The sequence below is a fragment of the Lacerta agilis genome, chromosome 8 (assembly GCF_009819535.1).
Source record: "Lacerta agilis isolate rLacAgi1 chromosome 8, rLacAgi1.pri, whole genome shotgun sequence".
In the NCBI taxonomy this organism is placed as follows: Eukaryota; Metazoa; Chordata; class Lepidosauria; order Squamata; family Lacertidae; genus Lacerta; species Lacerta agilis.
The window spans coordinates 37,560,251-37,575,832 of NC_046319.1; the positions used below are offsets into that span (position 1 = coordinate 37,560,251).

The 15,582-nt window shown below is 46.7% G+C and overlaps 1 protein-coding gene across 8 annotated transcripts in view; it reads left to right on the forward strand.

Moving 5' to 3' along the window:
- CBFA2T3 (CBFA2/RUNX1 partner transcriptional co-repressor 3) overlaps nt 1–494 on the forward strand; it is a 66,016-nt gene extending 65,522 nt beyond the window's left edge. For all 8 annotated transcript variants that reach the window (XM_033156973.1, XM_033156976.1, XM_033156978.1 and 5 more), the window contains one exon: nt 85–494. In XM_033156973.1, coding sequence (XP_033012864.1) covers nt 85–405 — 321 coding nt within the window. In that variant the 3' untranslated portion in view covers nt 406–494. The remainder of the gene's footprint in view (nt 1–84) is intronic.
- Nucleotides 495–15,582: the final 15,088 nt, after the last annotated feature.

Here is a 15,582-nt window from a genome sequence, read left to right on the forward strand (position 1 = left end):
GGTGAAGAGAGTATAGAGAGCCCCTTAGCCCTGCGCTTGTCTTTCGGTCCGCGCTGATCTGTGTGCTTTCGCCTTCTCCTGCAGAGCTGTTGGAACTGCGGGCGCAAGGCAAGCGAGACCTGCAGCGGATGCAACACGGCGCGCTACTGCGGCTCATTCTGCCAGCACAAAGATTGGGAGAAGCATCACCACGTTTGTGGGCAGACTCTCCAAGGCCTCCCGGCCTCTGCCGGGGCAGCCTCTTCAGGGCTGGGCGTAGTGTCGGCTCAGCCAGACATGGTGGCTGTGAGTACCTCCATCACCAGCGTAGCTGTGGCAGGCAGCCCCAGCGATTCCGGCTCGGCCGCCGCCTCGCGTTCCGGCACGCCGGCCACGCCAGCTCCTCTGGACACGGCATCCCGCTAAGGCGGGCGGAAGGGGAAAGGGAACCGAGGAGCCGACCAACAACTGTCACTGCTGCTACCACTTCTCTCCAAATGAAAACAAAAAAAAAACTGCATTCAATGCAAACCCTCAGCTACCTGACACGTATTTGACCTCCAAAACGACCTCTATCTCTCACACGAAATCCTCACAAATCCTCAAACCTGGGCTTTAAGTGGAGTTAAGGCAAATACCAACCTTCTCCGTTCACTCGTCAGTTTTTGTTTTTGTTTTTGCTTTTAAATCTTCTTCTTCTTCTTACGGATATGATTTGGGGAAATTTATTATTATGATTATTACTTTTTATTTTTTTGGATGAGGAATTTGTCTGCAAGCATCGTGCATCTTGACTTGGAAGGGGGGCGGGCGGGAGAAGGGAACTGAAAAGGTGCTTCTGCCCGTCCTTCTGCTGGAGAGGTGTTCGAGGAAATGAAGGAACTGGAAAAAAACAAAACAAAAAACCACCCCTTCCCTGAAAAGGAGAAGAAGGAGAAGGTGGGTAAATGGAAAAAAGAGAAAAGAAAAGAGAAAGGATTTCAGTTACAAAAAGCAAGATTTTTTTTTCTTTTTTGTAAAAAAAAAAATTAAAAATAAATAAACAATAAAAATCATCAAACTCTTTGGCTTTAAGTAAAACAGAAAAGAAAAGATAAAATCCAAAAAGAACCCAACAAAAACCAAGTGAAGGAAGCTTACCTGTAAACTACCTTGCTAGCTAGCCAAGAAGATACCAGATTCACCTCTGCTCCAAAGGAAATCCAAAAACAGAAAGAAAAAAATCCAAACTTTTTTTCCACTGCCAAAGTTTCTTTCTTTCTTTTTCTTTTTTGGTTTCAGTTGGTTGGTTTCTTCTTCTTTTCCCTCTTTCTCCTCGTTTTGGGGGGGGGGGGCTTCTTATTTATTTTTGCGGTTTTTTTGCGAACCGAGGAGTCATGCGCATCATCGCAGGTCCGGAGAGCCAACTGCGCCGTTCTGACCGACAGCAATTCCTGCTGGGTTTCATTTCAACTCCTTGCGTTCTTGGATGGGGTGGGGGTGGGCAGGGGGTGGGAGGAGGGGGCTTTCATGCACTTGGACCTTCACCGTTCTGATGTATACCCTTTGAAGGAGGACTTAGACGTGCAACTGTGGGATCGAAAGAAATTTTCGTAGAATAAAGGAAAAAAGCAAAAAAATTATATAAAATCCACCACTTTGTGAGTGTGCGGAGAGTGCGTGTGTGCGTGTGCGTGTGTGTGTGCGAGAGGCAGAAGTGACTCTTGAAAACCCCTCCTCCCTTGGTGGATTATAAATCTGTTGCATTTTTTTCTCTCAAAGAGCTTTTTTGTTTAAAAAAAAAAAGAGTTATAAACAGCCACCTACACACCCACCCAGCCTGTTCCAGAGAGAGAGAGCACTGTTCCAGAAAAACCTGTGATCATCTTCTGCCTGTTCTTGAGCAGAAAATAACTGTACCCAGGGCTTTCCGCCTGGAGCGTCTACCCTTCCTGCACTACCTCTCTCTGCTCTCCGTAACCTCTCAAACTCCAGGCGGTCTCTTTTTGCAGTTTTGTCATCCTGACTTCTTCCAAACACCCACAAGAATCGAAGGAAGTATTTCATTTTCCCTCCTGCGTCAATGGCCTGTAGATACCCCTTGGCTTCTCGTTATGTGTGCGTGTGTACGTGTGTCATCCTTCAAATGTCCTGTGACAAAACCATCTTTGCCCCCCCCCCCCGCTTCTTTTCTGTTCTTTTCTTTTCCCTTACCCCCTTTATCTTGGTATGTTTTTGCTCTCCCCACCCCACCTCAGGCCTCTTTTCGTCTTCCATTCCCACTAGGTTTACAATTATTTCTGGGAGGAAACCAACAGATGCTTGTCCTTAGATATGATGGAGGAGGAGGAGGAGGAGACAATGTTGATTTGTCACATTTCATGCATCCTTGTACAAAGCGCTGAGGACGGTAGTGCAATATGGGGGGAAACGGCACGGCTGTAGGGACGGAGGGCGGGGGACCCTCGCGGAGGCTGCCCAGCCATGGGCTCAGGGCAGAAATGTTGTACCTTTAATGTGAATGTATATAGTATTTGCAGAGGTCCAAAAATACTAATAATGAATAATAATAATAATGAGACTTTTTGCCAAATAATTTAAAAAAACACACAGACAAACCACTAAAAGTATGCTAACGGTTGGGAAATAGGTTTTCAAAGAAAGACAAACTTATGTGGTCATTAGGGGGGTGTAGTTATCTGGAATTCACAGAATACTTTGTGCTTTTCTTTTTTTCCAAAGGAGGGATTTTGAAAGAAAGGGCCAGATCCCAGCATATGGCAGCACTGTGGACAATTGAACAGTGGGCCTAGAGAGGCTATATCAGCTACTTCCTTCTTCCTTTTTTTAGCTGCCTCACCCATATTCCCCTTGACCACTCTCTCTCCCTCTCCCTCTGGGTCGCTCCCTCCATCCCACTTTTGTATCACCTACATAATCGTCCATCTCTCCCCCCCCCCCCAGCCCTAGGAAAAAGGCATGCCTGGAATCAGTGGCCATGGCTGGCCATTGGAGCTGGTAGGGCAGAAGGCAGGAGGCCCAACTATAGGTGGCACCAGAGCCAATGTTAGGCGGAGCCAACTCATTCTAGCTTTGTTCCCATCCTCCTTGCTTTGTTCAACAAGGGCAGTACTGAGCCTAAGGAGGAGGGGGAGGACACTGGGAGGCAGTGCTGCCAACTGGACTGGTGGTAAATAAGGCAGGCAGGTAGGTGGCAGCAGACTGAGGTTGGAGGGGCGGTGCCACACCTGCCCCCAATGGACCAGACTCCACTACAGCTGAAATGAGAAGGGAAGATACTAAGTTCTACAAAGCTCCACTGGTTCTCTCCATTCTCAATCCCTTTCCACTTTTCTACATAGCAGATCCATGATTTGCCAATTTCAGGATTCCCTTCCTTGCTTGGTTCTAGGTCATTACAAAAAAATAGACAAGGGAGGAGGAAGGCGAGAGCAGCTCAAACATTCATGTGTCCCTGCATGTTGGAGGGATTTATTATAGCCAGATGCTGTTTGTTCAATGTTGGCTTCACGAGACAACCTCCTAAAGGCACAGCCATTCTACTGGTGGTGCTTCTGCCTCTTGAAGATAGATCTGCAAGGTGTGGCATGATCCCACCAGGTCCCACACCTTAAATGAACCTTCTCCCACACCTTAAATGAACCTTCTCATTTAAAAGCACGGAAGGCTCGGGGCAAAAGTGAGGTCCTATTCTCATGTATGAAACCATGTAAAGCTTGCTCTAGCGTGGCCACTGGTACAGCATCCTAGATGACACACATTTCCAAAGGGGAGAGTATATGCCAATTTATGTGTAGGTGCCAATTTTGAAATATTTCTTAGGAGTTAAATAGAAATGCCATTCATCTCACTACAATGGCCAAAGACTATAGGCAGGTGGCCTGGATGGGTCTCTGCTCTCCCTTCTTGGGGTTCTTTATCTTTAAACCAGACTTGGGCCAGATAGCCTTCCAAATCAAGTCCACCATCAAACTGAGGACTATAATCTGAATACCAGTTGCTGGAAGCCACAGGAAGGGAGAGGGCTCTTTTGCTTAGGTGCTGCTTGCAGGTTTTCCATTGGGGTATCTGGTTGGCCACTGTAAGAACAAGATGCTGGACTAGATGGGCCATTGGCCTGATCCAGCTGCCAGGCACTCTTCTAAAAGTGAGTCATTGGGCCACCCTAGCTTTATCTTGTGGCATGGAATACAAGGGTTTCGTTGCATTTCCTTGCAAGGGGCAGGCAAGAGAAGAGTACAAACTGATCTCCTTGATGAGATGATTCTCTTGTGCAACCCAATTTCTGGCCTCCTGGCCTGCATTCCGGTTTGTGGCCAACAGCTCTCTGCTGCAGTCAGTAGCCTACGGAGTCAGAAGTAGCTGCCTTGGGGTGGGGAAAAGGAATGGACAATTGTTTAATACATGATGGAATGTTTAGTTTCTGCCACTCCATCTTCAGAGTAACTCCAGCTATCTTCTTTGCGTTCTCCAGAAACCAGGAGAGGGGAAGAAGCTAGCAGTAGATCTGCATGCTGAGGGTCCTGTCAGTATCTCCATATACAAAGATTTTGGGTGTTGAGGCAGTACTTTCCTGTGATCCTGGAGAATTGTTGCCACTCAGAACAACAGGTCTAGGGTAGATGGACTATTGCATTTACTCCATCTCCATGTATGCAAAACCAGTAGTACAGCATTGCTTTACCTGGTGGGCAGGAACCCCCTCCTGAAATCTCTTCTGTCCCATATGCAGCATGCTATCCAGTTCCTTCTATCATCTGGGCTGAGCTGCCCCGTTTGTGTTAGCTGCATACACCGCCTGTGACCGTAGCTGTGCCTGTAAAACTCCTATCGCTGGAAGCGTTTTTGTGTTTTTACACCCAAAGGTCTCCTCTGCAGCTACAGTGGGCCAACATGGCATTGATCCGGTGCGTTTTGCTCAGGGTCTCGGCAGGAGAGGCTTTTATCGATGTGAGACAGCTGATGTGAGACAGTGAAAGCAGGAAAGAATGTGCAAGCTGGTTGTTGGTAGCTGTCTACTGCAAAACAGCTGGACCTGCTACTTCTGGTGTCTGAACCAGTCTGGAGCCCTTGCTGGGAATTTGTCTGAGCAGTCTTGGTATTTTAAAGTGCAACTCTATGCAGGTCTACCTAGAAGTAAATCCCACTGAGTTCAATCAAACTTACTTCCAGGTATGTGTCTGTGGGATTGCTGTAAATGCAGCCAAAGGCCTCCGAATGAGAGGAAACCCAAATTCCCCTTGCAACTGCTTCATTCCTCCCTTGCAGCCTTGTTCACAAGGGGATTTTTTTTAGAATTCCACCAGCCTTCCCCAACCAGAGGGCCTCCAGTTGTTTTGGACTACAACTCCCATCAACCCCAGTCAGCAGGCTGGTTTTGAGTGAGATAGGTTTCTTCCCCAGCCTGTGAGATCTTCCCCTTTGCAACTGCAGTCCTCTACTGTTGCCACATGGCAGTGAACTGGCAGCATGGTGGTTCATAGGGCCTTGCCTTGTCTGCCTGTCTCCATTTGGGGGTTGTTTAGAAGCAGACAGACAACAAAATGGATCTGAATTTCCTCCTCCTGCTGTAAGGGTGTCCTGCTTGTTTCTCTGCACTATATGTGTATATTGTTTGTTTGTTTTTCTCATGCAAAGAGGTAATATATAAATGGAGTGTTTTCAGATATGCTCAATGGCTCATCCCTTAGTTTGCCAAAACTTCATCTCATGATTACGGGGGTCACGTCCGACGTTTCTGTCTGCGCAGGGCATTTTTCTCGTCCGCTCTGCATCTCTGGACCTCATAATGCTACCTCTGACTGCCTGGGAAACCACAGACAGAAGAAATCCTTTAGGAATTTAACAATATACCAATGGATAAGGAATGGAATAAGCTTGCATTCAAACCAAATCCTAAAGGAGGGGGAGATTGCCTCCACCAGAGCCTCAAACAGTTGTCCCAAATCTGATAGCTTTAAAGTATGGTATTCTGGTGTGTGCATGTTTTCCTCTCTACCCCATCCCAATGGCTTCCAAAACGATGCCCCCCTCCCCCCCCCCCCCGTGGGCAACAAGAAACAAACAAAAATCAGGAGGCAGCTATAAAGGAAGGGGCAGGGGTGGGGCTTTGATCTTCCTTGATTGAAACCAATGCAAGTGTTTCTGTTGTCAAATAAGGGCTTTGTTTACATTGCTAATTGTTCAATGGGGGGGCCTTCCTTACTTTGTTACTGGGGGGCTGGGGTGGCTTGAGATTTCCTGTTCCAAACTGCATCAGGCAAGGAGGACTTCTACTTTGTGAATGTGTCTGCTCTTCGCATCCTGCTTGTTTTCGGATTCCACTCCCTACCTGCCAACTGCAAAAGCGGTATTCCCTCCAGAGCACAAAGCAGCTGGGTGGGTTTAATAATAGCCTCAGACAGGGAGAACTCTCCAATACTCAGAACTTCACAGCCATTTGTTCTAAGTAAAGTGGGCAGGCTGCATGATGGCACTAGCATTCCTAGAGACATATGTTGTGACAGCTTCTGTTCATGGCGTCACTTGTGTCGCCTCTGTAAAGCTCAAGGGGTGGCCCAGTTTTTACAAAGCATGGAGCTAAGACAGTATTTCTCAAACTGTGGCACCTGCCCTGCTGGAAGGTGCAAGAGACTTGGAGGAGGTGGATATTCCAGGAGGGAAGGAGGGCGCTGCAGCAGACAGCATCAGAGCCACTCCCCCCCCCCCAACAACAGAGGCTTAGCATTGCAACCACTAAAACTGGGTTGTCTTGTGATCTGTCTCCTCTTAAAGTTGCTTCCAGATTTGACCTTTCTGCGTAAAATTCAGTAAGCTATAAAGTCTCCTGCAGCTGACCTGGTTTGCAATATCTCCATGACTTGTTTGCAAATTAAATCCTCCTCTGGTAGCACCCTAGGGGCTTGCCTACACTTCCACTTGTCCTGTGCCAAGAAAACATGGCTCCAAGCAGTTTTCCCCTTAGCCCACTCCTTTCCTAGATAAAACCTGCTCTTTAGCACTAAATCAGAGTAAAAGTCAATCTGGAGAAAGCCCAAATTGCTGTTTGCTCCAAGTGAATGCTAAAGAGTGGTTTTCCTCAGAGAAAGGCAGTGGGACAAGAGGAAGTGTGGTTGAACCCTAAGTTAGGACCTTCAGACCTTACATGAAAAAGCTGTTTGGATGGAGGCACAGCCTCTTCAGGTGGTTCTGCACTCAGGTGTGGTTTTCTCCAAGCTACTCCTTTGTCAATTTGCTGATCTATGGTAACACAGTTCACTGTTGGAGGCAGAGGGCCTCTGAATGCCAGTTGCTGGAAACCACAGGTGAGGAGAGTGGAGTTCTGCTCAGGTCCTGCTTCCAGATTTTCCACAGGGGCATCTGATTGGCCACTGTGAGAACAGGATGCTAGGCTAGATGAGTCACTAGCCTGATCCAGCAGCCAGGCTCTTCTGAATGCTCCTTAATTCCTTTTAATCACCCTGTCTCTGATTAGACTGCATAAGGTGCCAGGAGGTGGCAATTCAATGTCATTTAAGACAGAGCACATGGTTCTAATTATGGGTATGTGACCATGAGTCTCCCAGGTGAGGGGTGAGGAGGTTGCTAGCATCTGTCAATGGTTTTCTGACAAAGTTAGGGAGAGTAGCAAAGAGGAAGATCACTAAGACTTGGACTAACTGGTGTGATGGCTTTGTAACTCACAGGAGTGGGAAGCCAGAGCAGCCCAACCTCTGTCTTTATGAGAGCATGGCCTTGAATGTCTGTGAAGCATCCTCAGGTCCATTGGCCCAAACTTGCCCATTGGTTTAAAAAAGTGGGTGGAGGGTGAAAAACAAGCTGAAATGGTTTCTTTCATTGAAATGTTCTCCCAGTAGTCTTTGGGTGTTCACACAAATGAAGTTACAGTCCAATCCTATGCATGCTTTACCCAGAAGTAAATCAGAGTAGAAAGTAGAAGAGAGACATTTTTAAACAGAGAGGAAAGTTTACAACCATGGGAAACTTCAGGTCCATCCTTAGCATCCCTTGTGAAGATGCTTTCTCTAAGAGGCCCTCCCTTTAATTTCAGTTACATTGTGTTATTCTTCCAAATTCAACCCCTTCAGCATGCTTTAAGTTGTTCCCAACCAAAGCTGGTAGAGCGGCATTGTTGACCTGCTGGATGTTTATGTCAGACATTACCTTTAGGACAGGCTGCATCCAATTCACACAACCATTTTACAGTTTGATTTTGTTAATGGCTTGAGACATGCAGAATTACACTGTGACTCACCCTGTGGCTCACAGTGCCTTTCGTGACCTTTGAGAAATGGGCTGAACATGGACACAGGGAACTGTTCTTTTGTCTTGCCAGTTGAAGGCACCAAAGTTCCATGGAAAAGAGGCAACTTGTCTTGAAACATGGCCAACTGATCATCCTTCTTAACTTCTTGCATTTGGGGTTGATAGTCCAATTTTCCCTTTGACAAAAATGTCAGATGTCTTTTGAGGTCACACTCTTTGGTTGGGTGCTGATTCATATAAAATTTGCTTTGGTCCATCCCCCCCGCTTCCCTGATACTTCCAAAATTTTGAAGGCCCTGCCACCTGGGGAACAAAAAACTACTTCTCCATGGTCACCAACTATAATCACTTTGGGTTCCTCTCAAGTCTCATTTTCTGTCCCATCCATCCGTTGTTCCAAGAAGACCATCCGCCTGCTGTTTCTCTTGACTTGGCCTCACCTGCTCTGTACATCCAGTCCAGAGTCATCATGAAACGAAGCACCGAATGTCTCTTGTGTGTGTGCAGGCTTCATCATCCCTAGCAACCAACGTGGGGAAGGGCCATAGTTCAGTCACAGAGCACATGCTTTATATGTCAAATATCCCAGGTTCAATCCCTAGCATCTCCAGGTCAGACAGGGAAGGACACCTGCTTGAAACCCTGGAGAGCCATTGCCAGGCACTGTGAACAAAATACTGAGCTAGATGGACTAGTGGTCTTTGTCTAAGGCAGCTTCCTATGTTCCTAAACTGGGTCCATTGACAAACAGTGGTGCTTCATTTACCACTGATGCCCCTCCCTACTTCTGCTTGCCAAGAGATGGTGTGATGAGATGTTCAGCACCTCCCACCGACAGCACCCGCCTCCCATGTAGTTTGCCATATGAATGCTCAGACTGCGAATTTGCCCCCTCATCCGCAAACAGGCAGGAGACAAGCAATATGCATGGTGGTATATGTGACCCCCCCCCCAAAAAAATTGTATCATGCGGGTGGATATTTTGAAAAGATGGGTGCCCCCCCACATGTTTTAATTCGTGTGAAAATACAATGTGGGAACCAGAGGATGTATTCTGAGGGTGCTTTTGGGGTCAGACTCTGAAAGGAGGACCTGAGTTCACCCACATTTCCTTGGAAACAGATGCTCTTCCCATGGTATGTTTTCGGCACACATTAAGACATAAAGGTGTCATTATCATCATCATCGCTGGTCCTCGGTCTCTTGGGGGAAAGCCTTTGCTCTGAGAGTTAGAAGCAAATGGGAGGAGAGGGGAAACGGAGGTACAGAGGAGCCCTACAGAAAGACAAACGCAAGGCCAATCTAGCTTTAAAGACTTTCTGTTCAACCTCATTATTACATGGGCAAAATTCTGAGAACTGTTCCAGCTCTAACAGTTCTATAGCCAAATAATAATAATACCAGGCTCAGGAGTGGTTATGGAGGAGAACTTGGTTCAAATCCTTCTAGAATGCATACACAACCTTGGCCAGCCTTTGCTTGTTTCTTTTTAAAAAAAATAAAATAAAGTTAAGATGGACTTGTTGGCTTTGAGAAAAGAAATATATATATATATATATATATATATACACAGTCCATATTAGGGCAATACTTTTATTAGGCCAACCAAAATCTTGTGGATATGACCTAATCAAAGCAATTATGGGGGAACCAAAGGACTCCTTTCCTTGATTCTTTTCGCTGGCGTATGTCCCAAGGCTGGCGCCTTTCTTGGCCAGAAGGGATGCAGTGCCTGGACCAGAAGCGGCTCGTTCTTGGGCCTTCTACTGTTCCTGGAGCGGCTCAGCCAAAAGACTAAAAAACAAAACGTACCGGTGGCATTGCATGTGAGCCCTGCAGCCGCCAGGCTGAGGGAAGCACCATTCTCAGGGTGTTTGGGAAGCGTGTGTCACATTCAGAACCGTGCAATACTTGAATCCGAGGGTGTTGTGAAGAGGAGGGGAGGGGAGGACGTGGCTTTGTACAGGCGGGCGTGGGTGCGCGTGTGTGTGGGTGTTTGCAAAGAGGTTTTAAAGAGAGGAGAATTAATAGAAATTTAAAACAAAACAAAAATTTTAGGAAATAAAACCCTAACTCCCCACCCCAACTCCCGCCACCCCACCCCACCCCACCCCGATCATCTTCCCCTGGTGTTTGTGGGTTTCTGTGGCCATTCCAGAGAAATAACAATGTGATAGGAAGGTTGCTTTTCTGTTCTTGTTTCGGCATGCTGTCCCCGACTCCCTCGCTGTTTCCTGCTTTCTCTAAATGTACTGTATGTTTGACCTGTGAAAGATGTAAACATTATGATTCAGGTTACGTCTGTTCTTAACTCTGTATCTGTGTAATAAACAAAATTTAATATCACCCAACCGGATCTGGGTTTTTTTGGGGGGGGGGCTTCTTCTTCCTTCTTCCACGTTAAATGAGAGCCTGCTTAGTATAGTAGTTAGGGGATGGGGTGACCTTTTTGGCTGCATAGGCCAGATCTTTTTTGGCAAGAGGGCAACTACCTGACGTACCTGATGTCACAGGTGATTTGGTGCTTTGAAGTCCAGATGTTGGGACTTCAAAACACTGCACAGGAAGCGAGGCACTGCTGGAACAAAGAGTTCCTCCCAAAGAGTTCCTATAGCAGGGAGTTCCATGCAAATCCCTTACTGATTCGTTTTTCCGAATTGAGCAGGATTTAATTTAATTTAAACCAAACAGGATTTAACCCCCTACTTATCAGCTGAATGTATTGGCTGCCCGCACCGGTTCCCTGCAGGGAACTCACCGGCGCAGCCAAAGCAGAATTCCCAAGTGATGTCAGCTGATCGACAGGTGGAAGTGATCTTGGGAGGAAAGGCCATGTTAGGCCAAGATTGGGTCACAAGCCAGAGTGGCCCCACCCTTTAAAAAGGGTAAAAAGGTAAAGGACCCCTGGACGGTTAAGTCCAGTCCAAGGAGACTATGGGATGCAGCGCTCATCTTGCTTTTCAGGCCAAGGAAGCGGACGTTTCTCCACAGCTTTCCAGGTCATGTGGCCAGCATGACTAAACTGCTTCTGGCGCAACGGGACACCGTGACAAGTGCCAGAGCACACAGAAACGCCGTTTACCTTCCCGCCACAGCAGTACTTAATTATCTACTTGCACTGGTATGCTTCCGAACTGCTAGGCCTTCTACTGTTCCTGGAGTGGCTCAGCCAAAAGATTTTTAAAAAAACAAAATGGACCTGAGAGATCCGGGTTCAAATCCCACTCAGCTGCATGACACTCACTGGGTGACCTGGGGCCAGTTACCTCTTTCAGCCTAACCTACCTTGGAAGGTTGGTAATAAAATGGGGGCGGGAAGAACTGTGTTCACTGCCTAGAAGTTCTTGGAGGAAAGGTGGGACAGAAACATAATAAGCCAACCAATCAATAGGGGAGTAGTCAGGTTTGTACAAATACAAGAACCAGAGGAACTTTGGCACTCCAGCCAGATCCCAGGCCCCAGTAACTCCAGGTGCCAATGAATGTGCAAGAATTCAAAAGAGAAAATGTGGGGGAAATTGGTATTTGTTGGTATTTATCTTAATTAATCATTTAAAGAGCCATTACAATGAAGTGATAGTTTATTTCTGTAGCTATTGCTGCTTAGGCTTTAACAGGCCTTAACTCAAGCCTGCATGCCTAATATTGTTGACAATATTGAAACCAAAATGTAGAAAAATCATTCAAGCCTTCCATCCATTCTTTGAGAATAGCAATGTTGGCCTGCATAAAGACAAAAGGAGCCTGCTGGCGCATGCCAAAGACCCATCTAAGCAAGCATCCTGTTGATGCTGCCAGCAACTGATAATCAGATGTATACTACCCCTGGCTGTGGAGGTTCCACCGAGCTATCATGGCTAATAACTGCTGATAGATCACTTTTCTTCTTCTTCCATGACTTTGTACAGGGATGGGGAACCTGCTACCCTCCAGATGTTGTTGTCTGCAGCATGAACAATAATTGGAGATCCCCGAATTGTTTTAAAAGGGGAGGGGTTCGCCTATCAATATAGAGAGTCCCGCTGGGTGAAACCTAAAAGTCCGTTTCAGTTAGCATCTCACAGCAGGCAACCAGTGACACATCTAGAAAGCCCAGAAGGAGGTTACATTAGAGAAATAGCCCTCTCCCACAATGGTTCACCAGCATCTGCTACTTAGAGATAAACTGCCACTGTACACAGAAGTTTCATAGAACTATGCTAAATAGCCACCGATCGCCTTCTCCTCCATGAGTTGGTCTTAATTCCCTTTTAAAGCCATGTAAGCCAGTGGCTATTGCCACACCTCTTGGCAGAAAGAGCTCCTTAAATGAATTATGCACTGTGTGAAGAATTACTTCCATTTGCCCTGAATCTCCAGCCAAACAGTTTCATTGAATTACCCATGAGTTCCAGGGAACTCCAAACAGGTACCTTCCAGATGTTTGGGAGAACAACTCCCATCAGCCCCAGAACAATTTGTTGGCGTCTGTGTGTCTCAATAGGAAATGGGGGTGAAGTCAAACCACTGCGTTAGCAGTACCAAAGTGACCTTCCTGGGGCACAAACCTGAGCAGTGTGTATGGAGGTCCTGGGCTGCCCAGACAACAAGACCCGTGCATCTTGGCCTCGCTGATGTGGTCCAAAGGAAAGCAGAACAATATGTTTGGCACCAGCTTGGCTGCAGGAACTGCCAGAAAGAGGTGTATAAGGTGCCATCTAACTGCCTTAGGGACTTCACTTCTGGATTGGTGTAGCGTTTACTCCTTAGCCGTTTCTTCTCCTGATGATATCCCACAAGGCAGAAGAGGTTGAGGATCAACCTCTCCTAGATGGGCTACCATCCCAGGTTGACGAGCCCCATCTGCCCCTCACTTCCCTCTACAGCATGTGCAGAAACTGCCTTCTTAACCTTTGGCCCCACTATTGGGGTTGTCTGCTCAGTCTGCCAGAGCCTGTCTTCACATGCAGGGGAAGTCCCTAACGCACTGAAGGTGTGAGACCCACCGGCTACCCTCACCTGGTTCAGTGTGGGTCTCCGGTGGGTCTCTAACCCCCACCCCCACCCCTAGATTTGTTCCTGGTGAGTTCTGGCACCTCTTTCTCTAGAAAAATAGCACTGGGAGGACATTAAGCATCATATTGTTTGGTCTACGTAGTAGGCAGAAGACCAGAGGCCTGCCTTAAAAGGAGTGGTGAGGGACTTTGTTGTCCCAGAGTGGTTGCAACTCAATGTTCTTCTCTGAGGGGTTGTCCACACTGGAGTTTAATGGGAATTTAAGGTTGCTTATGTCTCTGTTATTTAGCAATGCCCTCATGATGCCCTCCCCACTTAGCCCCTATCTCACACATTCTCACTTGTAAATCAGGTTTTCCCAATCTGAGAATAAGCCTAAAAGGGGAACAGTGAGCCCAGCCACCTTTTATTCACAGTTGCATAAGCACTACACTACAGCATGGTCTGCACCCAATATTGTTTTTGTACAATCTTGTTTGTCCTCAGTAACCTAATTATATTATCAACGTATACAAGCAGAAAAGTTGTTTTCCTTTATTTGCAAGGAATCATACAAAACAAAGTGGCACTAATAAAGAAACGTTCCAGTGTGGCAACAGAAAGCAAACTAAAAATGCTTTTGCAGTTGATCAAAACTATCCAGCAATATCAAGTTATAGGAAAACTGGTGCTATTAACAGTAATCCTTCTGGTTGGTTAATTGGTTTGGCAACTTCCAGGCTGTGTGATGCTAATTATTTCCCCCAAGAGTTAAATGATAACTGATCAGAGGCAGCTACTGGAGAGCTATGAGATTCAGGTGAGGGCCAGATGATTTGTCAATCCCAGCAAGTATATAAAAGGGTCACATGACTTGTCACATGACTTGTCAATCCCAACAGGTATATAAGAGGACGACCCGGCCTACCCAGGCCTTGGCCTTTGGCCTGCCCACAGAGCACAACTATGCTCAAATTGACAAAGAGGCATATGCCATTCCCTCTGATGCGGATCTGATATACATATATTGGGGTGGGGGTGGGGGTGGGGGTGGGGGTGGGGGTGGGGGGGTTGCACATGTGCCCATCAAGCTGTGTGTGGGAATTATCCCTCCGTGTGTGGTGCTGTCAGGAGGGGGTCATGCAAATGCTGCATGTGTGGAGCAGAGCGCATTTCTTGCGCATGGGTGCCTGCCTGCAGAAGGGGTTTGTGCTCCGGAGCTGTTGTGGAAAACGCCTATGTGGTTGTGTTGACAGGTGTGCAAAGGAGGGGTGCAGAAGCTAAAGGTATCTGTCTATATGGCCTTTCCATAGGCCAGGTTGTGCAGTCAGCTGGGGCCTGTAAAAAGCCAGGCCGGGAGCCACCTTAAGTTGAGGCTGCATAGGCCTTGTGGTGCATGTGATTCAGATTCTATTCAGTTGAACCTCTGGTTACAAAGTTCACATTTTTTTTAGCAATGCCCCCCTAGTGAGCCTTCTTTTGTTCACTTCTTTTTATTTTGAGCCAGTGCACACCTATGTTTGTGGAACTGCAAACCTTTCCAGTCATGTGTTACTCCAGTCAAATCCCACATATGAATGTGGGGAAAGATGATGGTGTGTAGCCTGGTGTAAATTAATTTGTAGCCTGGGGGGATTACCACGGCGTGGACTGACCCTGAGAACCGTAGACTGTCCCCGGGACAGGTGAGGGTGCTGATCCCTTATTTTCAAATCCGAAACTTGACAGCTATGCCGGGAGGGCGGAGCCCCGATTGACTCCAGCTACAAAAGCTGCAGCTACTGAAGAGGCCAGAGACCACCTTGTGTCTGTTTCTTAGTGCAGACTGTTTCTTTAATAATAGCCTATGCTGCATTTATTAATTTTTATGTTGTATCTCTGTATTTGTCTTTTTTATATAAAAACTTATCTTTATTTATTTGGGGGGAAAAACTATCAGTCAAATACACACACACACACTTGATATTTGGAGGTATTTATAAATAGCCTGGATCGACATTTCAAACAAATGCTTTTCCCAGAAACTCTCATGCTGTATTATCTTAGCTAATTAAAACAATGTAAACTCGTATGTCATAATTGGCAGCATCCCATATCTTCTGTTGTAGTCAACAACGTTTTCCCAGCTTCTTGAAAATTTAACTTGCCTTTGCCTGCCTTCTTTGAATCTGTGAAAGTGTGTCAGTTTTAACCAGAGCTGCAAACGCTCTGTTTTTGTGCTGCATTTTTGTATATCGCTTGGAGATTTTAAAATGCAATTGAGAAGTGCCTTTAAACTGACCTTGAATTGGCTGTCAGGATTCAAGAGGTGTTTCCCTTCTCTGCCCCCATCAAGGTAGCTAGCCCCACCTCCAGGGGCTCAAA